Raw genomic sequence first — 25,171 nt, 5'->3', positions numbered from 1 at the left:
TGCAGAATGATTCTACAGCCACCAGTGTACATCCCGTGTAAGGATCTCTAACTTATGTACTGTTCTGATGCATATACTTTTACTTCTCTTCAAATTGTTTCTCAGCTCTGCCACCAGTGTTTTATCCAGGACATTAATTTTACTACACCTACATAATTTCATTATTTGATCGAATTTCTGATTGACATCACTAACTCCAGATGACCGAGGGACTGGTGACCTCACTGTTCAGCCATTAACCCCCAACTGACCTATCAGCCCACCAGCCAGCAAACTAACCAATCATGTAACAACCAGTTTCGAGTACACTGCAGAAGTTTCACTGAGAAGCCCTTACACATACCCCCCTCAGTCCCAATCTCCCCCCATATGATTTTGATACTTTTCGAACCCCAAAGAAAGACATCTGTAGCTGTCAATGTGCTTCAGATGAAGAGGAGCACACCTGGGTAAAATCGTGGTACTGTAGGCAACACCAAACATTTTTCCGTGAAGGCATTGCCTGTCTTGTCTCACAGTGGGGTAAATGTGTTAACAGTTATGAAATAATAAACAGTTTAGTTATTCTATTCCATCTGTCTCATTTTCATTTGACTGTTCCTTATAGTTTAACAGTTAACATGCTAGCTTTTTCCTTCCTCTTGAAGGAAGCTTTGCATTTTGTGATTTCTTTATAGAAAAGCTAACTTTTCACAACTATGTTAGAGATGAGCCTTTCTGACATTTATCTATGCAGTTTTCAGGTTATTTCCCCATCACATTGTCACAGACACGATACACAAACAGTTAAAACATGTAATCGCACATAACAGAATATACACTGCTTGCATGTGGATAACATATATGGCCCACACCCTTCCACCTTAAGGATTTGGCAACAGCAAAGGCATCTAACCATAGGAATAAAGTAATTTTGAAATCCATGGTGGATGATTATGTATCATGTGCAGATCCCTGTTGAGGGATTAATACCAGGGAAGAGAAGTGGTGTAACTGTGTAATGATTTACTCATGTCAGCTGTTAGTGCTTGCACACAGTATTTACTTTTCATCTTTTTTTCTTGCCTCTGCTATTTAGTACTAATTAGTGTTTCTGATTTTTCAATATATAGGGTGTATGGATTTGCAATAATTGCTTCAGGAGTTGCTGTTTACTCAACAGTTAAAGCTGAAAATGCTAGGTGGCCAGATTTTGGAGGTGCTAAGAGACCAGATTTTTCAACATTTATGGCAGACCCAATTACGAAAAAATCAGATATGATGATGAACAGAAATGATATGAAAACAAAAATGGAATTATTAATTATGAGAATCCAGGTAATTATTTGCTTACCATCACCTGCTATAATTTTAAGGTATGTATAGATTTTATTTGCATGTTAGCTGGTATGGCAGCTGCAAAAATAATGTTTAATTTCAAGATGATGGTAATGATCACTATATCCGTTGCATTTTTTGAGGTACATGTATGTCTTGAGTGGTGCCAAATGGTAAATACACTGGAGACGTTAGACACATTTGATTGGAGTGTGGTATACTGAACACTTGGCTCCAGAAATGGGAGCTGGTCATTCCCTACAGTTCTGTATTACAACGAGCTCTGTGAGTTGTCTATCACCCAGCATTTGGCACAGTGGTAGGATATTACATGGTAGACAGAAAGTCTGTCTGCTTTATTGTCTGTAGCGTGAGAGTGGTGTGGCCACTATCTGCTTCAACTTAATTGTAGCAGCTCTGCCTAGGTACTAGCAAATATGCAAGAAGCCACTCGTGGTGCCAAAGTCACAATTTTAAATTCAAACTCAACAGCTTCTCCTGATGGACACTCCCATAGAAAAATAGTGAACCTGGTAGGTGAGTCATCCTTGTAATGTTTCTTAAGCTAAAAGTAACAAGATAAGTTTTGCTGCTCAGAATGTTCTAATTGTTGTTAAGAAAGTTCTCTGAAAACTGTTTCCATACAACTTACATGGGGGTTAGAGGGATTATTTGATGTACTATAATTTCTTAAAATTCCATATTGAAACTACGATTTGACAACAAACCCCTTAGAATTAAAGGGGATTGATTAATATCCTATTCTGCTAGGTATGCATAGCACTCATAATTCAGGTAAAAGTATGTAGCTGTGGGGATATTATTGATATTGGTGTCTAGATATGAGTTGGAAAGGATGAGCATAATTGAAATAAACAAGATCCATGTACTGACCCTGACAGGTCATGTGCAGTATCGGCCAACTGCCATGTCATCCTCTGACAGTGTCATCATTGTGCTGTATTATGGAGGGGTGCAGTCAGTACACTGTTCTCCTACCCACTGCCAGTTTCCCAGAGTTTGGAGTGGCTTCTTCACATTCAAATAGTACCTCAGTTATTGCAATAGTGAGTGTACTCCATTCCAGTCCTCCCACCAGGGAAAACCCAAGTCCTCTGAATAGCAGTCAGATATGCTCATTACTTAGTTATGGAGGTGGGATCATTGAAATAAAAAGCATTATAAAGAGAGAAGTTTGTAAAGGGTGTGGCAGATTACTCTACCATTTTTAAACCAGTGAAAACTAAACAAAATAAGATACAACAGGAAACACTGATCACATGTCGAAGATGCAAATGTAACTCAGTCAGAAAAAGTTATTTATCTGTGGACTAAACATTTCAGTGATTGTCTTGACACATCCTTTATGGATTTCAAAATCTGTGTAACTCAGTTCTGGGATGATGACAGTGTTGTAGGCAAAGTATCAGATCTCAATGAAGGATTCTCCAAACACTTCAGTAACTGTAGGGCACTGTATTGTAAGAATTGCTCAACTCTAACAGCAGCTGTACTTTCCATTCCTATATTAGTGCAAGGTCAGCTGTGTGATTTTCGTTGCAGTGTAGAACCTGTTTGCCTAAAGAATGAAGTCCAAGTATAAATTGTTCTGTGAAGAGGATTCCAGTGACTAAATGCAAAGTAGGTGTGAGATGGCCACACTGTTGCTATTGGTGGACCACACCATATTTTTTATTAGCTCTTCAACAAAATCTCAGTGTTCACTGTATGGACCTATCCCTGCCACTAAAAATGGTACATGCACACCAGTTCAGTTTCATTATCCTCCATTCCCTTCTTCTTCCTGATGCATTGCTGCACCTTTCAGAATCAAAAATTCATTATTTCACAAGTTAAGCAATTTTTTTCTGGTTGTCAAATATAGATTCATACTACTCTTACTTACAAAGAAGTAGTTATTTTTGAGTGATTGAAGATTCACTTGGACAGGGAACTCCATGACCATCACTACATATATGTAAAGTCATTTCAGGCAGTCTCTCAGTGTCAATCGAGGAATGCTTAGACAGCTGTATTCTCTTCTGGAAAATGTTCAAAATCGCGTGTGTAGATCTCCAACAAGATGTAGCAATATATCAGTTAGCTGCATACAAGAGACCTAATTCTTCTATGTTATATGTTCAGCAGGTATCATTCCACTCCTGATAAGCAAGGCCAATTAGAGGTCCATAATGTGTCAAAATAAACAGATGTGGATGTAGTATCAGGGGTACCCCAAGGGAGTGTCATGGCGGCATTACTGTTTATTGTATAAATTAATGATCTAGTGAAACCGAGCGAGGTGGCGCAGTGGTTAAACACTGGACTCGCATTCGGGAGGACGACGGTTCAATCCCGCGTCCGGCCATCCTGATTTAGGTTTTCCGTGATTTCCCTAAATCGCTCCAGGCAAATGCCGGGATGGTTCCTTTCAAAGGGCACGGCCGACTTCCTTCCCCGTCCTTCCCTAATCTGATGAGACCGATGACCTCGCTGTCTGGTCTCCTTCCCCAAAACAACAACCAATGATCTAGTGGATAATGTCAGAAGCTTCACTAGGCTGACTACAAACATTAACAACTGTAAAATACCTAGAAGTAGCTGTCCAGATCAACCTAAAATGGAATGATCACATAAAACTAGCTGTAGGAAAAGCAGATGCCAGGCTGAGATTCATCCATGAAAGAAGTAGCGTACAAAACACTTGTCCTACCAATTTTAAGTACTGCTCATCAGTATAGGATCCTTATCGGGTTGGATTAATAGCAGATATAGAGAAATCATTACAAGAAATGCCACATTTCATCTGGCGATCATTTAGTATGTGCAAGAGTGTAATGGAAACGCTCAGCAAACTTATTTGGCAGGCATTATAAGAGAAAAATTAAGTAAGATGGAGACGTTTATTGTAGAAATTATGAGAGTAGTTGTTCTGTTAAGAGTTGGACAACATATTGCTTCCTCCCATGTAGGTCTTGTAAAATGACTGTGGTGAGAAAGTTGAAGACATTAGAGCTCATAGGGAGTCTTACTGGCAGTTATTCTTCCTGTGCACCATTTGTGAATAGAATGGGAAAGGGGAGAAATGACAGTGCTACCAGATGTAAGATGGATTGTGGAGCATAGCTGTCAAACCAAGAGACTTTCTCCTGCAAGAATCATATAGGCATTTTCTTTAGCCTGAAAAACAATTGCAGTAATATTTAGCAATGAGATATTAATATCAGTTCTGTGTTTGAGTATGCTTGCCAGTTCCATGTTGTCCTTGAGTGGTATTTTTGCCATTGAGTTGAAAATCCTCTCTCATATCACTTTTCTCATGTGAATGTTGTCCCTCAGTGCAACTTTGTTTGGTGTTGCCATTACCAGCATATATTATGTGACCAAAAGTATCCGCACATTCCTATGTAAAGCGGAATTGACCAGTGGATGTCATGAGATGTGGACCTGCCAGGATAAAAGGACATGGTGAGTACTGGGTTGGTCAGAAGACCTCAGTGACTTTTGTGGACTAGTCATAGTATGCCACCTTAGTAGCAAATTTATCAGTGACATCTCTTTTAAAGCTGTCCAAGTCAACTGTCGCCACACATTTCTGTAGTTAATGCTAAGAGAATATTGAGGTGGTGTAAAGAGTAATGCCTCTGGTCAGTGGATGACTGCAAATGAATGATTTGGAGTGATGAATCAAACTACACCCTGTGGAAATATTATGGAAAAGTTTGGGTTTGCCAAATACGTGGAGAATTTACCTGCCTGCGTGTGTAGTGCGAACAGTGAAGTACAGAGGAGGTGGTGTTACAGTATGAGGATGTTTTTCATGGTTAAGGTGTGGTAAGCTTATTGTGGTTTAGAAAACAAAGTGTGGAAGGATACAAACACATTTTACACCCTTGTGCACTGCTTACAGTAGAGGAATGGTTTGGAGACTATGATTGATTGTATCAACGTGATAGTGCACGCTGTAATAAAGCAGCATCTGCGAGGCAATGGTTTGTGGACAATAACATTCCTGAAATGGACTGGCCTGCCCACCTTCCGGATGAGTTGGAATATCCACTTCATTTGAGATCCCAGTGTCCAACATCACCAACTTCTCTGGTTTCAGCTCTTGAGGAGAAATGGGCTGCCATTCCTCCACAGACATTTCGCTGAAAGTGTATCCAGTAGACTTCAAGCCATCATCAAAGCGAAGAGTGGACACACTCCGTATTAACATCTTCTAATATATGTATGGCACAATGGGCTGGACTTCTGGTATTACTTTGTCTCAAAAGCACATCTGATTAGTCTTTACTAATGAGTAGTGAGCATAATGGCATTTTTTTATAATAATGGTGCAGCGTAATGTCAGAGAGTGCACTGCAGGTATACTGTACTTCAAAATGTTTTTGAAATTTGCTGAAATATCAAACTACATATCCTATGCTTGCTAGTAACTAGCACCAGTGTATTACTAATCAACAATCCTACTAACTGAACATTAATTAGTCTTAAACTCTACAGTAAATAATAACTTTGGTCAATGATGTAAAGCCCTGCAGACAATACTTAGTACCCTCATCCCCCTCCCTCATGCTCACTACATCAATACCATTTGATAAGTTTGTCACACTTGCGTACCCAGGCATACGAAATGATGCACTTCTGAGGAAACTAGGCCAGCCTTGTTTCAGTACAACTTTGGAAAACCTGGAACTAAGCTCTTGCCATGCTTCAGTGACCACCAGTGCATATAATGGTGCCACATATGTGTTACAGGGAGATGGATCCAGGCTTGATCACAATAAGTTGTGAAATTTTCTCTCGAACATTGTTTTTTCAGACACTTCTTTTTAGTTACTTCATTTGGATCACTTGTAGATATTAGTGATGAATATTAATGTGAGTTTTCATTAATTTAATTAACATGTGATCTTTATTTCCAGTAACCTGTAATTTACTATGCAAAGGTAATACAAGTAAAACCAACTACTTTATATGCAAACTGTGTTACACTATTTTTTGTAAATATTATTAGAGTTTCACTATTGTTATTCAGTAATTTTATTTTAGCATATCTGTATTTTTGTTATATTATGTTCATTTATTTTTGTAACCAACAATCAAGCTGTCTTCCATGGATGATACTTCAATTGTTGATTCAAACAATTTGTGTTTCTGGTGCAAAGTGACTTCTGAGACTTGATCTTAGTCTTACAAAATGGCATATGTTACTTACACACAGTATGCTGTCGCACAAATTTAAAAATATTTTTTACATTTCTCTTGTTGGCTGTGTTTCCAGTCAAATAATTGAAGCCAAGCTACCCGCAAACCAGAAAGTTTAAATGTCTTCTTCTACAATCACAAAGTCATAGAGCTTTCAACAAGTTAAAGAGCAGAATTGATTGTTCAGACACTTTCTTTTCGTGGCAAAAACCATGGATTTGTACTACATGAAATGACCATGGCTTTGATTAATTGTTCAGAATCAATTATGAAAGGAAAGATTTACAGAAACATTTGACTAGAGCTACAGACAAGGAAAAAGACAAGGACAAAACTTGACAGTGCTTATGATTGATAGTAATGAGGTGCCTGATGAGGTCCACTTAACCATTCCTGGATTTATTGAACAGCGAGTTATTACCAAGAGCTTCTGGAATTAACTGGTGACCTTCCAAAGAACACAGTATCATGTCGTACACTTGGAACTGTAAGCCATGGTGGGTGGATGAAAAAGACAATTTGCACATTCAAGATGTACATCTTTTAACCCTTTCGTGGGCAAAATTATTGAGCAGTTTTTTTTTTTTTTAATGAATGGAGAGCAGATAGTAGTTAACAGATAGGTATATTTATCATACAGAATATCAAACTTTCTCCAACTGTGAAAGTGAGGTCACACGACAAGGTGGGAAGTATTCTTCCCACTGCCCTTCCTTGGAGTTAAATGACAAAAACAACTTTTTCAATATATGTCACATTTATTCTATAAATTTACTTCTCTTGTTACAATGATTGTTCACAATTACTTGCCATGAAATTTTCTGAAATTTGGGTCTATGCAAAGTGCTATTTGACAATATGTACAAACACAGCGAGTGCTCTTTTCCGCAGCTTTGGTACTACAATGACGGCATGTCCAGTAGGTTTCTCCTAAAATGGGTTGATGCTCCCCTACAGCCACATGATGAAAATCTTCAGGTATTGTACCCCTTTTTGCCAGAAAGACAGGTTTTTGTCCACACCTTTTTTGGGATGAGAAGCCAGTGATCAATTGTCTGGCTAGATGGATCCTATATGTGAGCTGATCATGCTCTCCACTTTCTCTTTTACTTATTTTCCACAGGATAAAACTGTTCACTGCAGCAGCGTCCACCAGGAAATAAAATATTCTGTGCCACCATTTTACAGAATGTCTGCCAATAGCTTACCTTCGTTGTAATTGATAAAACTTATCGACACCACCCATTATTATGTTGTATTCTGCCACAACTTCAGGACAAGAAATCTCTGTACTAGTACCATTCTTGTTTTTCCTTTGCACTGTGGCTGTTTCTCATGGGTCATGAATTGAGGACAGGAAAGTGACATTTTACTGCAGAATGGCTCCTTTTGTTTCAAACTGGAATTCTCCTTATTCCAATTTTGTGTTTTCCTTCATAAATTTGGGTAAATCAAAAGCATGTACCTTATACTATAGCTGTGAGGAAAAACTCACAAAATGTCATGCAAACAGCACTGAAAGACTCCTCTACAGAGCAACACTCAGCTATACAATGCCTCTGCGCGAAGGTACAGCAAAAACGGCGGGAACTTCCGATTAGAAGTAGTACCCTATACTGTTCGTTAGGTGGTAGCACTGTACAGAGGTGGGAATTGTCAATCCCACGGGACTAGGAGCAAGTTCATTGTAGTGGGAAGCATGTTTCCCACGGCTCACGAAAGTGTCAATTTCCTTGCAGTTATCTCACGTGGAGAAGTAGTTGTCAAGAAGAATGTGAGTTTTTTGTCATCAATCGTACACGTGATCCTGGCTCCTGTCATCATTTCTTGTTTGTGGGTCAACTGATGAATTAATGGAATATTGATCTCGCGGTTAGTAAGGATGTTGCAACAAGATTTCCCAACCATCTCTGGTGCTTTGTTGATGAATCTATGACTATCCTTATATGATGATTCAACAGCAGTTAAGGCAATTATGTCACAAGTTGTGCTGCAAACAGATGAAGCTGGACAAGAGGAAGAAGGAAAAAACAACTGAAAAGATACAATCTGCAGTGCAGAGATTTTCCTTCCTGTACAAACATGAGAGTTCTCATCTTTTATAATTCCTGGTACAGAAACTTTCTTCAGGAGATCTATCACCACAGACTTTCTCAACAAAGATACTTTAACATGAGAGAATGCTCTTATTTACAGAAATGCAATTGAAAGAAATTCAGAAGACAGTTATGTGCAGAAAGATTCCAAACTTATCGAAGAATAAAAGAACATTTTCAAAAAAAAATCAAAACTGAGGAATAGTTTTGCAGACCATTGATGGAGAACATAAAAAATACTCAACTGCTATGGGATTCTTTCTTAGGAAAAGTTTAGGTTCAATGTCTTATTTTCTCACATCAAATTTTGATTCAGTAGGAGCTGTAGATAAGTGTTTATACTACAAAAATTGTGTGTACATTATTAAAAAAAAAAAAACTTCATGTAATTCAGGAAGTTTTTGAAAAATTGGTTCAGGATGTTTTTTAATGATGCTGCTCTGATTGTGACATGTCCTAATAATTTTCTCTTGGAATAAAAAAGGAAATGCTGAGGATGGGAAAACATCTAACACTTGCGAAAGGAATTAATTGATTTGTATACTGTTTTCAAACTACAGGGCATTTGGGTGTCTCCCAACAGTTGTCCAATTGAGCAGAAATTTTGTATAGATTGCTTTTTTTGTTGTTGCTTTGAACAGGATCAGTAGGGACCTCTGGGGACACCTAGTAAAACATAGTTTTATTAGAATTGCTAAGTTGTACAAGACTCTGCCAGTGTCAACTTGTATGTCACCAGTTGCTTGTGGGATCCCAGTGGCTTTTATCACACAAACCAAAAAACTCCCAACAAGACTGTGTGTAACAGTTATGAGACATAACATCTAGGCTATCAACCAATCTTTCAGTGATAGTTGATTAAGAAATAGAAGTTTTTAAAAAAGCAATGGTCTGTAAGAAACAGTGACTGTATCACAGTGTTTTTATTGTAATGAAATGCAATGATGGCTCTTTTCAGACATTCATTCCATTTCATTTACATAAAAGTCTACAATATACAACTGTAACCCTTAAACTTTAAATTTACAGTATCTGTAAGGCATGGTCCATAAAAATAACGAACTTATGGAAACAGAAAAATGCTGGTCAGCTAATTTATTGTAATGGTGCTGCACCATATCCTGTAAGCCAGCAAGATTGTTGTTTTCTATGGCGAGATGGTGGTGGCAGACCTTCAAGAAGTAGAGGGGGAAAAAAACACGGTAAGAAGAAGGTATAGGAACATTAAAAAATCATTAAGAGGATAAATGGTGAGCTAGAGCAAACAGCATCATTTATCTTGAATGATATCAGTTTGCTTTGCTGATTGTTATTGTTAAAATTAAACAATCATTTTATTTTAAAATGCTCACTACTAAATAATTTCAGCTTGTAGCCATTCTCAAGTGTCTGCATTATGTATCAGATATGACATAATAAGTGTAAAGTAGCCATTGATAGTTTAATCGCTAGGGTGAAGATAGAATTTGCAAAGGATAATCTGTTAAATACACATACTTCGGTTACAGACAGTTTACCTGTCTACATTATACAATTTTATAAGCAGACCATGGTTGGCCACATAAGTGACAAACATGAACTCCAATTAAGTGAAGCCAGTTACACTGGCTTTCAGTCGACTAGTGATGCCACAGCATATCAAGGATGCTTTCCTGGGCATTAAAGTACAGGGCCATTACAAATGATTGAAGCGATTTCATAAATTCACTGTAGCTCCATTCATTGACATATGGTCACGACACACTACAGATACGTAGAAAAACTCAAAGTTTTGTTCGGCTGAAGCTGCACTTCAGGTTTCTGCCGCCAGAGCGCTCGAGAGCGCAGTGACACAAAATGGCGACAGGAACCGAGAAAGCGTATGTCGTGCTTGAAATGCACTCACATCAGTCAGTCATAACACTGCAACGACACTTCAGCACGAAGTTCAACAAAGATCCACCAACTGCTAACTCCATTCGGCGATGGTATGCGCAGTTTAAAGCTTCTGGATGCCTCTGTAAGGGGAAATTAACGGGTCGGCCTGCAGTGAGCGAAGAAACGGTTGAACGCGTGCGGGCAAGTTTCACGCGTAGCCCGCGGAAGTCGACGAATAAAGCAAGCAGGGAGCTAAACGTACCACAGCCAACGGTTTGGAAAATCTTACGGAAAAGGCTAAAGCAGAAGCCTTACCGTTTACAATTGCTACAAGCCCTGACACCCGATGACAAAGTCAAACGCTTTGAATTTTCGGCGCGTTTGCAACAGCTCATGGAAGAGGATGCGTTCAGTGCGAAACTTGTTTTCAGTGATGAAGCAACATTTTTTCTTAATGGTGAAGTGAACAGACACAATGTGCGAATCTGGGCGGTAGAGAATCCTCACGCAGTCGTGCAGCAAATTCGCAATTCACCAAAAGTTAACGTGTTTTGTGCAATCTCACGGTTTAAAGTTTACGGCCCCTTTTTCTTCTGCGAAAAAAAACGTTACAGGACACGTGTATCTGGACATGCTGGATAATTGGCTCATGCCACAACTAGAGACCGACAGGGCCGACTTCATCTTTCAACAGGATGGTGCTCCACCGCACTTCCATCATGATGTTCAGCATTTCTTAAACAGGAGATTGGAAAACCGATGGATCGGTCGTGGTGGAGATCATGATCAGCAATTCATGTCATGGCCTCCACGCTCTCCCGACTTAACCCCATGCGATTTCTTTCTGTGGGGTTATGTGAAAGATTCAGTGTTTAAACCTCCTCTACCAAGAAACGTGCCAGAACTGCGAGCTCGCATCAACGATGCTTTCGAACTCATTGATGGAGACATGCTGCGCCGAGTGTGGGAGGAACTTGATTATCGGCTTGATGTCTGCCGAATCACTAAAGGGGCACATATCGAACATTTGTGAATGCCAAAAAAACTTTTTGAGTTTTTGTATGTGTATGCAAAGCATTGTGAAAATATCTCAAATAATAAAGTTATTGTAGAGCTGTGAAATCGCTTCAATCATTTGTAATAACCCTGTACAACCTTTTATGCTAAACTCAATCATGTCCTTTAAATGACTTACTGTCATGTCTTCCTTGGTGATGCGTAATAAATGGAGAAAGACAGCTCATGAACCAGGAACTGTATATTAATCACCAGCATTTGTTCAGGAAATCATGCAATAAGGAGTCAAGTATGTACCACTTTCATTAATGAGAAAGTTATAAAGGAAATAAAGGTCTTCAAGTCAGTTTGTTACATTGAAACTTAAAAAGTATATGGTGGTGGTGGTAGTCTTCAGTCCAAAAACTGGTTTGATACTGCTCTCCATGCTACTCTATCCTGGGTCTGAATCTGCTTACTGTTTTCATCTCTTGGTTTCCCTCTACTATGTTTACCCCACTCTTACCTCCAGTACTAAGTTGGTGATTCCTTGATGGCTCAGAATGTGTCCTATCAACCGATCCGTTCTTCTAATCAGGTGTTGCCACAAATTTCTTTTCTCTCCAATTCTATTTGGTACCACCTCATTAGTTACGTGATCTACGCACCTAATCTTCAGCAGTCTTCTGTAGCGCCACATTTCAAAAGCTGCTATTCTGTTCTTGTCTAAACTGTTTATTGTCCATGTTTCACTTCCGTATGTGGCTACATTCCATACAGATAGTTTCAGAAAGGACTTACTGACACACAAATGTATACTCCATGTTAACAAATTTCTCTTTTTCAGAAATGCTTTCCTTGCCATTGCCAGTCTATATTTTATATCCTCTCTACTTCGACCATCATCTGTTATTTTGCTTCCCAAATAGCAAAATTCATTTGCTTCTTTAAGTGTCTCATTTTGTAGTCTAATTTCCTCAGCTTCACCTGATTTAATTAGACTACATTCCATTATCCTCATTTTGCTTTCGTTGGTGTTCATCTTATATCCTTCTTTCAAGATATTGTCCATTCTGTTCAGCTGCTCTTCCAAGCCCTTTGCTGTGTCTGACAGAATCACAATGTCATTAGCAGACTTCAAAGTTTATATTTTTTCTCCCTGGACTTTAATTCCTACCCCAGATTTTTCCTTCCTTTCCTTTACTGCTTGCTCAATATACAGATTGAATAACATTGGGGATAGGTTACCACCCTGTCTCACTCCCTTCTCAACCACTGCTTCCCGTTCTTGCCCATCAACACTTATAACTGCCATCTGGTTTCTGTACAAATTGTAAATAGCCTTTTGCTCCCTGTATTTTACCCCTGCCACCTTTAGAATTTGAAAGAGAATATTCCAGTCAACATTGTCAGATGTTTTCTTTAGGTCTACAAATGTTATAACTGTAGGTTTGTCTTTCCTTAACCCATCACCTATGAGAAGTCGTAGGGTCAGTATTGCCTCACATGTTCCAACATTTCTACGGAATCCAAACTGATCCTCCCCGAGGTCAGCCTCTACCAATTTCTCCATTCTTCTGTAAAGAATTCGTGTTAGTATTTTGCAGCTGTGAACTTATAGTTCAGTAATTTTCACACCTGTCAGCCAGCACCTGCTTTCTTTGGAATTGGGATTATTATATTCTTCTTGAAGTGTGCGGGTGTATTGCCTGTCTTGTACATCTTGCTCACCAGATGGTAGAGTTTTGTCAGGATTGGCTCTCCCAAGGCTGTCAGTAGTTCTAATGGAATGTTGTCTATCCTGGGGCCTTGTTTCGACTTACGTCTTTCAGTGCTTTGTCAAATTCTTCACACAGTAATATATCTCCCTCCTCTCCCTCCTCTTCCCTTTCCATAATATTGCCTTCAAGTACATCTCTCTTGTACAGACCCTCTATATACTCCTTCCACCTTTCTGCTTTCCCTTCTTTGCTTAGGACTGGTTTTCCACCTGAGTTCTTGATATTCATACATGTGGTTCTCTCTTCTCCAAAGGTATCTTTAATTTTCCTGTAGGCAGTATCTATGTCACCCCTAGTGATAACATGTTTCCACATCCTTACGTTTGTCCTCTAGCCATTCCTGCTTAGCTGTTTTACACTTCCTGTTGATCGCATTTTTTAGACGTTTGTATTCCCCACCGCCTGCTTCATTTATTGCATTTTTGTGTTTTCTCCTTTCATCAATTAAATTCAATATCTCTTGTGTTACACAAGGATTTCTACTAACCCTCATCTTTTTACCTACTTGATCCTTTGCTGCCTTAACTATTTCATCTCTCAAAGCTATACTCACCTCACACTCAGGGTGCATGGCAGGTTGTAATGTGTTTGCATTGCTTGAGGCAGAGAATGAATATGGGTACTGCCTGTCTGGCCACACCCATTTGTGGTACAAGTGGACATGAGCAGGAGGGGGGGGGGGGGTGCATAGTGGGACCTCTAAGAAAATTATTATCCATGGCTGGAAATAAGTCCAGTGTGTGCTTAGGATGTGTGACAGGGGTGGGGATGGGGAGGTGGGGGGGGGGGGGGCTCTTCTGAGATATGGAGGAAGCCTTGCCTGTGGCTATTGAGCGTGCAGGGTGCAGTTGTTGGCAAGTTGTGGCTTCTGTCATCGCCAGTGACTATTGTTGCTTGGATTCTGAGACCATCCTCATTTACCCCAGGTGGCTGGCAGAATTGCTGAAAATGGTTGGCCTTACTGATGGGGTCCAAGCAGTTTACAGTTTGCAATATCACACCCTGAGCTGATTGGGGTCCTTTGGTTTGTAATAGGGTGGAGGGTCTCAGCTGGAGGCTCCATCGATTGTGTTATGGTCATAGCTGCAGATTTCTGGACTTTTGTCATGGGTTGGAGAATTGTAGAGGTGCCCGAGATAGGTTCGTGGTGCACCACAAAGAGGAGACAGCTACTCACATAGCAGAGTACACCTGGAGTGTGTGTGGGTTTTTTTAGGCTGGGTAATAATTTGAGGTCATCTGATTGCTCACCAGTCAGTACACAGAGCATGAAATCTGATCATGTACAAGCTACATACACTTCCAATCTCAGTATTTTAACAGTAAATTGGCTAAGCATCCTTAAATATCCCCACCAGACGTCCTGATGGAGGTAGATGAACTAGCATGTGCCCCCCCCCCTCCCTCCCACTATTACCACTCCCGCTCCTCTCCCCTCCTACTTGTTGATTTCAATGCAGTGTGATGAAGTTCCTTAGTAGCTGGAGGTAGTGGCATTCTGATTGACAAGTTTCTTTCTGATCTGGATTAGTCTCCCATTGGTGACAGTATCCTTGCCAACTTTAGTGCCGCCCATGACACCTTTCGGCTATTGATCTTACGACCTTTTCCCCAATTTGCAGGTCTCACTACAGTGGTCACTGTATGGTGATCGTTGTGACAGTGATCACTTTCTGGTTATCATATCACTTCTTTGTCACTGCCCGACAGACCAGTTGCCACGCTGGGTTCGCCAAAGGATCAAATGGCAGTTTTATGCCTCTGCCATCACCTTTGTCCCCTCTCTGTTAGTGTGTAATTGATGAGGTTGTTGGGGATGTTTTCCAACACGGTTACTTAAATTGTTGCAACTGCTACCCCCTGCCTACAGGCTCCCTCCACTGGTGGCTAGTACTATAATGGACCAAGGTCATAATAATGGCTATCTAGGACCACCAAAGCGCCCTGCAGTGTCTCAAGTGACATCCTTAACAGACCACCCTCATCAGTATTAAGTGGCTCCATACAATGACTCACGGCCTAATTAAACCCAATAGAAAGAAATGCTGGGACTGTTAAATCTCCTTCTTGGGAATGTATGCCCCTTTGTCCCAGTTGTGGACTAAGCAACATAGCCTAATGGGCATCCAAAGAACAGCAGCTATTCCAGATCTCCTCCTTCATGGTGGTATTTCTACTGATGTTTCAGTTCTTGCTGAACACCTCATGACCCACTTTGAAACAGCATTGCATCGTATCCTACGTTTTGAACACATAAAAGATAAATTGACATCATACTCCTGTCCTTTATTGACTTGGTCTTCCCTGTAACCTGCCACTGCCTAGGAACTGCTTCACTGTCTTGACTAGTCAAACAGTATGACCCTAGGCCCTGATTCAATTCATAATCAACTGATCCAGTGTCCGAATGTGACTCACAAACCCCATCTACTCAGGGTCTTCAGCCACATTTGACTAGAGGTATTTGTACCTTTGTAATGGAAGGATGCTGTCATTATCCCAATCCTTAAACCCAGCAGAAACCCTATGTCGATCGACAACTGTGGACCAATTAACCTCACCAACATGTTCTGCGAACTGCTTGAAAGTATGGTAGCCTAGCAATTATGCTGTTTCTCAAATCACAGGGTCTTTTTTCCCTTATTTGTGTGGGTTCTGGGAGGGATGATCCACAACTAACCACCTCATTAGGTTGAAAACAACAATCCAAGAGAGTTTTCGAAAATGCCAGCATCTTGTTACATTCATTTTTGATGTACTTAGGGCATACAACAGCATTTGGTGCTATCACATTTTACTTACCTTCCATGACTGGACCTTTTGAGTGTCACTAATAATCTTGTTGTCAGTTTTTATTCAGGTTAGAGTTGGTACGTTGCTCAACTTCCGTTGGGTCCAAGATTCCGTCACGGCCATGTACTCTGTGTTACACGCCTTTTCTATCACCATCACCATCTAGTGACCTCCATCAGACCAGTGGTCACTACTGCAATGTGTGCCAACGATTTTTGCATTTGGCTGAATGCCAGCTCCAAAAAGTGAACCAAAGGGTTTCTGCTTGGCTTATTTCCCATGGCTTCCAGCTTTCTCCCACAGAAACATGAATAACAAATATCTGTTGTTGTACTGTGGTTCATCCCGACTCGGAACTCTACTTTGGTACCCAGACTGACATGGCTGCTCCATATTTCTCAATTTAAGACTGAGCTGCATGCAAAATCTTAATACTCTGTGCATCCTTGCCTACACCTCCCAGACCGAGCGAGGTGGCGCAGTGGTTAGCACACTGGACTCACATTCGGGAGGACGACAGTTCAATCCCGTCTCCGGCCATCCTGATTTAGGTTTTCCGTGATTTCCCTAAATCGTTTCAGGCAAATGCCGGGATGGTTCCTTTGAAAGGGCACGGCCGATTTCCTTCCCAATCCTTCCCTAACCCGAGCTTGCGCTCAGTCTCTAATGACCTCGCTGTCGACGGGACGTTAAACACTAACCACCACCACCACCACACCTCCCAGAGTGTGAGTGACACTCTTTCACCCTCTATTCACCAGACCCTGGTCTAATTACAACTGTATACTATGATTGACAGGTTTGCTGTTAAATGACACCATTGGCTTTGAAATTACCATACCCAGTGCTTCATTGTGGAGTAACAGCAGCCACTGCCACCTTCCATATTAGTTTCATAGACAGTCTCCTCGCTGAAGCCAGGATCTTACTTCTTCAGTTCCAGTAGTACCAACTCATCAAATTCTTTTTTTCTTACAGGTCATGTCTCATCCTCAGGTAGGTTTCCCATTTGGAGTGCACCTCAATACCTTCTCCCCACCTCTCATAAAATATGCTGCCATGTGTTCTCATGCAGGTCTCCTTGGTTAGTACCCATATGTCGAATTAGGACTGATGTACATCAAGGGCGTTAAATGTCACCTCCATGACCTTTTGGCATATTTTCTTCTCTATTAATTATGAATATCAGGGTGCTACTCTCATTTACATTGGTGGCTCTGAAACTATGAATAGGACAAAATATGCTTTTACATCTCTCACAAGTCGATAATAACATTCAGTGCTAGGAACATGTACTTCTTCAATAGACGTGATTGCTATTAACAGAGCCCTACATTTTATTTAACAAACCTTCCTCAACCACACTTTAATTTGCAGTGACTCAATGAGCAGTTTCCATCTATTGATTCATGGCTACTCTTGATACCTTATAATACCTGCTATTCACTGTCTTCTCGTTGACCTTATCCATACTACATGCTCAGTTGGCTATGTTTGGTTCCCAAGTCATGTGAGTATCTCAAGGAATGAACTGGCTGACTGTTTAGCTAGAGAAGTGATTACTTGCCCAAAGATCACTTTGAAAGTCCCGGGTATAGATTTATGTTTGCAGATTAAGGCTTCTCCTTACTCAGATATGGAATGTCATTTGGTGGGTTACTGCCCCCTCTAATAAACTTCGCGTTATTAAGTAGACTATGGCTGCATCCCTCCTGTGGGACACCATCTTATCAAGGCACCTTTAGTGTCGGGCAGGAGGGTTTGCATGTGACACTGAGGGATATGCTGGCAGTAACATAGCTACTGGCAGTGTCAGCCAAGCCAGACAGGCGTCAGTGCAGGGGTCTGACAATGAGTGTCCCACAACTTAGAGAAGAGACAGCTGTTCTTTTACCAGGGAGCTCCACCAGCAGTGGTTGAGCTGGGGACTGGTCATCCCAGCCAGATCTTTTTTACCATAACATCTGGACATACTTCAGGGACCATTTATAGGGATAGTGGTGGAACATAGTGCGTTTCAGAGAACAGGGGTCTTGGCTTCATCACTTGGGCCGTGAAGAAGGTCTCAACCTCAAGGTGTGCTGTGTGCTGATGACATGAATGGCTATTGAATTAAACCCTCTAGTGGGTAATCTCTGAGTTACCTGCCGCCTCCAGTTGTACAAGGCTAGCTCAGGTACGCGGGGCTTTGTCTAGGTCAAAATTTGTTTCCCTAGCTGCTCATGTGGTCCCTGTGAAGCGACTTAAATTTCCATCTGCACGTGACTGGACGGGTGTACTGCCAGGTAGTACCTACACTCACCAAACAGAGAGAGCTGGATTGGTCTGTCTTTGTGAGAAGTCTCAGAATTATAACAACTGGGCAATAGTCTGCCATAACACTTTCATTGTAATCAAGAGAGCAGAGGGAACCTTCAGGAAGGCATCCCCTTTCTGTATTCACAGGGCACTGTGTCCTTAAAAAATAGTAAAAATCTTTGTAATCGAACACTTCCAGTTGAAACTGCCACATTAAACCAAGTATCTCAGCTTCTGGGATGCATGACCTTAAGTGACTACACTGTCGTGGCTGAGTTGCCCAACACCCTTAACTGCTGTAAAGGCATGGTTACCTGCTCCAATTTAATGGAGATTAACCCTGAGGAATTACGTGGAGAATGGAAAAATATGTGTGTCATGTAAGTACAAAACTCTGTGAGGAGAGTCAGTGGCACATTGGAAAGAAACTGTATTATTTATTCCAAGACTCAGCACTCCAGAATTACTTGAACTCATTTTTGGAGGCTGTATCCATCTTCAGGTTTGACTGTTTGTTCCCGACCCAATGCGATGCTTCAAATGCAAAATATTTGGTCATACCTGTATAGCATGTAACAGAAAGACTACATGTGGAAATTGTGAAGGCTCAACTCACAAATCAAGCAATCCTTGTATACTTCCTCCAAAATGTATAAACTGCTCCAGGGATCATCCAGTACGTAGCAGAAAGTGTGGGGGTTTATAATGAGGTAAGAAAAATTCAGGAGTTGAAAGTTAAGAGATGCATGCCCTATAGTGAAGCTGAAAAGGCTTTCAAAGCTATGCAATCTCCGGTTTTTACTGCTACTTTTTCATTGGCCCTTCAGATGCCACTCGCCAAGTGTGTTGCCTCCACACAAACCTAGACAAGAGATTCAAGTATGAGTGCATGCACTTGCAATTTTACCTGTGGGAGGGATCTACACTTGGACACACAATCATTCAGAAGCCATTGATGATGAACTTGAAGCCTGGGCAACTCACAGCTGCACACTATCAGAAACCCACTAAGTTGTCAGCTGTACCCATGCAAGCAACTCCTCCCACAAGTAAGGAAAAATGTCACACAAAAGTTTGTTCGAAATGGAAAAAAGTTGCAGCTGAACCTAGAGATTGGCCTGCGCTCTCCTGTTCCAGTGGTTAATTTACTGTAGAGGATATTGAGATCCACATAGAGGACTGTCTAATGCTCCACCTGACCTGGGTAAATTACCGCCACCAAGGGAGAAGGACAATGGCTTCAACAGGGACTTTTGTGTTACTGTGGAACTTAAATGAATACCAGTCACATTTGGAAGAATTACAGCTCCTGGCCCAAGAGAGACCATTCTGCATCTGCGTACAAGAAACTCATTTTAAAGTCACTGACACACCTGCATTAAGAGGCTACCACCCCTACAGGAAGGATGATTTTACTGGAAACAGGACTAAAGTCGGGATGGCTGTTGTCATTGATGACCAATGCCACTCCTATACTGTCTCTCTTACCACAGCCATACAAGCAGTTGCAGAGGAAGTTCTCACACTAGTTAAAATCACAATGTGTTCTATATCTTCCACCTCATGATCTGTTGGACGCAGTGGCACTGACAGAACTCTTTCAGCCACTGTCCCGCCCATTCCTCATGGGAGACTTTAATGCACCCAGTGTGCTTTGTGGGTCTCAGCTAGCAGTTGCTCCAGGTGTCGAATATTGAGTGCCTCATCCGTTTAGAGAATATCTGCCTTTTGAACTCTGGTCGGATGACACACTTCTCCATTTCTACACAATCATCTTCATCCATTGGCCTTTGTTTTTACACTCTAGCTGTTGCAGATATAGTTCAGTGATAAGTAGCCACATATTTGCATTCCACTGACCACCTTCCAGTTTGGGCTTGTCTGCTGACTGATGGTGGTCAACAGGAGATTGCGAACATGGATAGTTCAAAGGGCAAATTGGTTGCGATACAGTCAGCAGGCCATCTTTGAACAACAGAATTGCACCCAGAAAATATCAGCTATATGACCCGACTAGCTGCCGCAGATTACATTTTCCCATCTAGGAACCACCTCAGATGACAACCTGTGTCTTGGTGGAATGACGAATGTCACCTGGCAATCAGAGCCAGGCATGTAGCTTTGTGGAAATTCAAACATCATCCAACTACGGAAAACTTTTGTGCCTTCAGAGCTATGAGAGCACAAGTGATGAGAGTGTTAAAAGAACGAAGAGGAACTCATGAAAGGAATAAATGGGTTCACTTCCAATGTGAAAGTTCGGCCCTCAGTAAGGCAGATTTCTGGCAAGGCAGTACACCTCCCGTTATGGCATTGTTGAGAAGTAGAAATGGGGACTTGATGGATGCACCTAAAAACATGACTCAGGTTTTAACTGAATACTTTTTAACTGTCACTTCATCATCCAAACAAATTCCTGCATTCTGGGTGTTTTGTAGGACTGTGGAGATGAGACTAGACTACTACTCATGTAATGAGGAGATCTACACACTCCTATTGTTCATGTGTGAGTTTGGATCTGCTCTGTCTGTGGCCAGACACGCTTCTCCAGGACTAGATGATGAGATTGATTATGCTGTGCTCTGTTACCTATATCCTGAAGCCAAAAGCAAGTTCCTATCTTGTTTCAATCAGATCTGGTTTGATGGACAGTACCCCACGACTTCGAAGAAGGCAGTGTTAATTCCATTATGGAAAACAGGGCAGGATCATGCCAACCCTGCCAGGTACCGGAATGTAGCCCTCACCAGCTGTATGGGTAAGACTATCAAATGCATAGTTAGCCACCACCTAATCTGGCTTCTCCAATCCGTTGTTCACCTGTGCTGCTCCCAGTGTGGTTTCGGGCACTATTGTTCTGCACTTGACAGCTTAATCCTACTGGAGGTGAAGATACAGGATTGCTTCCAAAACCATTTGGCTGGTGTATTTTTTGAGCTCAAAAACGAATATGACATCACTTGGAGGTACAACATGCTTCTTCAACTTCGTGAATGGGGACTATGTGGACTTCTTAATCCAATCCTTACTTGATGATCGGTGCTTTTGGTATCATGTTGGTGATGCCTTGTCTGTTTGCTGTGTTTGGGAGAATGGGGTCCCGCAGGGCAGTGTACTCAGTGTCATATTGTTTGCAATCGCTATAGTGGCATGTCCTCCATAGTCAGGAGTACTGTTAACTTTGTTTGTGGATGACTTTGCAATCTTCTACTCTCCCTTCGATCTTACAACGAGGCAACTACAGCTGACCAACAGGAGGCTGGAAGCTTGGGCCAGTAATACTGGTTTTATGTTCTCGCCAGAGAAGTTTTAACCAACCAGAGCTCGCAATGGGGGACAATAGCTTATGTTTTAAGGCCACTGTGCTTGTTGGGCCTACTATTTGACTCAAAATGAATCTGGCTCCCACACCTGAAACACATGTGAGCAAAGGGCTTCAAAACATTGAATATTTTGAAGTGCATGAGCAGAAAGAGGTAAGGTGCTGACAGGTCCCTCCTCCTGCAATTTGATAGGGAATTTGTCAGATCACAGAGTATGGCAGTGTAGTTTATGGATGTTACCTCAGGATGTTAGACTGAAGCCTTTTGGACCAGCCTATTTCAGTGCCTGTGTGCAGAGGCTGATGGACCACCATTTTGGATTTGACAGTGCCTGCTCCTGGCTTGACATGTCCTGAAAATCTAGTGTTGCCTCATCATTTGCATTTAGTGCAGCTGTCCATGCCAACTTCGAGCAGCTGTTCAAGAACTGGTGGTGGTGGTGGTGGTGGTGGTGGTGGTGGTGGTGCACTCAACATCAAGATCACCAGCATCTGTACAAGTTCCCAATCTTTAAGTTCCAGTCTCACCTCTTCCTGAATGATGATGAGGACAACACATACACCCAGTCCCCCTGCAGAGAAAATCTGTGACCCGGCCGGGAATTGAACCCAGTACCCTTTGATCCAGAGATGGTAGCCACTAGACCATGAGCTGCGGACTGTTCAAGAACTGACCCTATGCGACCGTGCCATCTGGAATATGTGCTGCTGACAGTCTGAAAGATCTGGATGTGTCAGACCTCCACATACTCTGCTAGGGATGGAGCAAATTGCCGCCTGGTGTCTTCAGAGGCCCAAAGTGATTTTAAGCTTGATACTGTACAAGAAAGTATTTACGTCATGTGGCATTTTTACAACTCTGTTTTCTTCAATTCTGAGTATATACCAAAGTTTGGTTGTTTGTATGGATGGATCCCAGCAAGAGAATGCCGTCGGTTGTTCAGCTGTTTTCTCTGATAGGGTTTTGAAAGTGCACCTTCCAGAAAAATTTACAAATTGTGATGGAGAGTTATGTGGCATTATGACAGCCCTGAAATGGATTCACAGGTGTCACAGTACACGGTTTCTCAGCTGTTCTGACTCACTCAGTGCCCTAAAGTGGTCCACCAAATGTGCCTCATAGACCAGTTGATTCAGGTCATCCGTGACTCCTTACATTGGCTCCAACACTGTGGCAAGGTGGTGATCCTTTGCTGGGTACTTGGACTCCTTGGGTTTCAGGGAAATGATGTAGCCGACAAAGTAGCCAAAGCAGCATGTCAGGATGGTGTAAAAGTTGATGTGCTGCCCCCTTGCACACTGTCACGTCATTACCTCACAGATGAATCATGCATCAGTGGGAAACAATGGTTGGAGGTGGCAGAAAACAAACTGCAGTCACTTGAATCACCCACACATGCATGACAGACGTAATGGCAACCTCAGTGATAGCAGGAAGTGCTGCTCACCAGACTACGCATAGGGCGTAAGGTTTCCTTCATGGGTCCATCACTCTGTGAAGTTTGTGGTGTGCCACTTTCAGTTCAGCATATTTTGTTTGCATGTGTCTTATATCCACCAGCATCAGCAATACTGGCACCAGTGTTACGTGAGTTTTGAAATTTTGTGAACTGTTGGGTTTTGTCCCTAAAGTGCTAAGTGCTAATGATGGCAGGTGGACTTTCATGCATTATAAACTACTCCCACATGTGGAGATAGCCTGTGTCCTCCCTTCCCCACACCCCTGCCCATCCCTACCCCTCCCCCCCCCCCCCTCCCGATGAGAATGGTTTCCTGACTTTTCTTCTTTTCTTTAGGGCGCTGATGACCCTGCTGTTGAGCACACCACACTCAAAATAAAATAATAATAATAATAATCTTATGGCTGCATGACACTCCTGTTTCCCCCAAAAGGAATCCACCATCCTATGTCGCTCATGCATTAGTCATATCATATTAACCCATAGTTTTATCTTAAGTATTGAGCCAGGTTGTGGAGCCTAATAGACAGAAGCTCACATCCAGGTGGAATCGGGGTTCCGGAATGTTTGCCTCTAATTTTGGTGGACAGCGTCTGGATAATGGAATATGGATAATGGAACTGGTTCTTTGTTTTTTCTGAGAAGGTGGTTTTTTTATTCAGGACTATAACGATTTAAACTGTTTTCAGGACAGGGCTGTCATTGTTGGTGTTAGGTTTGAGGTTGGGGGTGTCTCCCACTATTGGACCCCTTGACGCAACCTTATATGCCAGCCACCTTGATCATCCCTCTTTTATTCTGGAACACAGAAGGAGCCTCATAGAAGATCAAATAAAGACCGAGTGGCCTTGGAAATGGCATACAGCCAGCTAATCCTTCTAAAACCAGAACACAAAGGTGAAACATGATTGTGTACCAAAGGTCCTTTTCAGAACCAGCCTTAAAATGACTTAAGTTAATATTGAAGGTTTATGTGCAAATAAGGAACTTTCACTCTCTGACATGTACAGCAATGCAAATGTGATATTTTAATGCTGCATGAAACCCTTAGAGGATCCAATAGCAACATACCAAAAATCGAGGGCATGATATTAACTTCAGAAAGACCCCATGAACAGTACAGGGATGCAATATTAACAAAATGTGGTCTTACAGTTCAAACGATGGTGACTGTGCATATGTATAACAACTTTTGTCCGCTGCTCGCAGTCTCGCGGTAGCGTTCTCGCTTCCCGAGACGGGGTCCCGGGTTCGATTCCCGGTGGGGTCATGGATTTTCCCTGCCTCGAGATGACTGGGTGTTGTTGTGTCGTCTTCATCATCATCATTCATCCCCATTATGGTCGGAGGAAGGCAACGGCAAACCACCTCCACTAGGACCTTGTCTAGTACGGCAGTGCGGATCTCCCGCATCGTTCCCCTACGCTCTGTCACAAAGTATGGGACTTCATCATCATCATAACAACTTTTACCAATCAAATTGAAGATATGCCCAGTGAACCTCCATCTACAAACCACCTTGGTCAGATTTCAGGTTCAGAGAACCAAGGAACTTTCAGAACCAGACATTCAAGTTCATAATTGCAGATTTCAATAGTCACAGCAGAACATAGGAGACAGATTCCAATGGGGAAAAAGTTAAAAGATGGGTAGAAACAATTGGATTCAAGCTTATACATAATCTCAGATTATCAGCCTCTTTCAACAGTGGGCAGTGATTTTGTGGATACAACCCTGACAGCAATTTGTAACAGACTGGATAGTTGAGCTATCAGTTAAGTCAGTAGAAGATGCACTACCAAAGTCTCAACATAGACCCATCTCACTGACTGTAAAAGCAGTAGTGTGCCAAGATACTGTAAAATTTAAGAGGTGGTTCAGATTGGAGAAACCACATTGGAAATTTTTCACAAAGGAACTGGATGCCGAGATTGATGAAGTACCTCTAGTCCTCAGCTCCTATGGCACTTTTGTACAGCTCACCAGACGAATATCTCGGAAACACATCGCTAGAGGCTGCAGGAAGGAATACCTAGCTTA

General features: G+C 41.7%; 1 protein-coding gene across 1 annotated transcript in view; it reads left to right on the top strand.

Annotated features, from left to right (window-relative positions):
* Positions 1–25,171, top strand: part of LOC126248376 (oxygen-dependent coproporphyrinogen-III oxidase) — a 94,135-nt gene that overhangs the window by 17,635 nt on the left and 51,329 nt on the right. The window contains exon 2 of the mRNA XM_049949309.1: positions 1,113–1,317. Within this exon, the coding sequence (XP_049805266.1) occupies positions 1,113–1,317 (205 nt within the window). The remainder of the gene's footprint in view (positions 1–1,112; positions 1,318–25,171) is intronic.

The sequence above is a fragment of the Schistocerca nitens genome, chromosome 3 (assembly GCF_023898315.1).
Source record: "Schistocerca nitens isolate TAMUIC-IGC-003100 chromosome 3, iqSchNite1.1, whole genome shotgun sequence".
In the NCBI taxonomy this organism is placed as follows: Eukaryota; Metazoa; Arthropoda; class Insecta; order Orthoptera; family Acrididae; genus Schistocerca; species Schistocerca nitens.
This window is presented reverse-complemented; position numbering and strand designations above follow the sequence as displayed.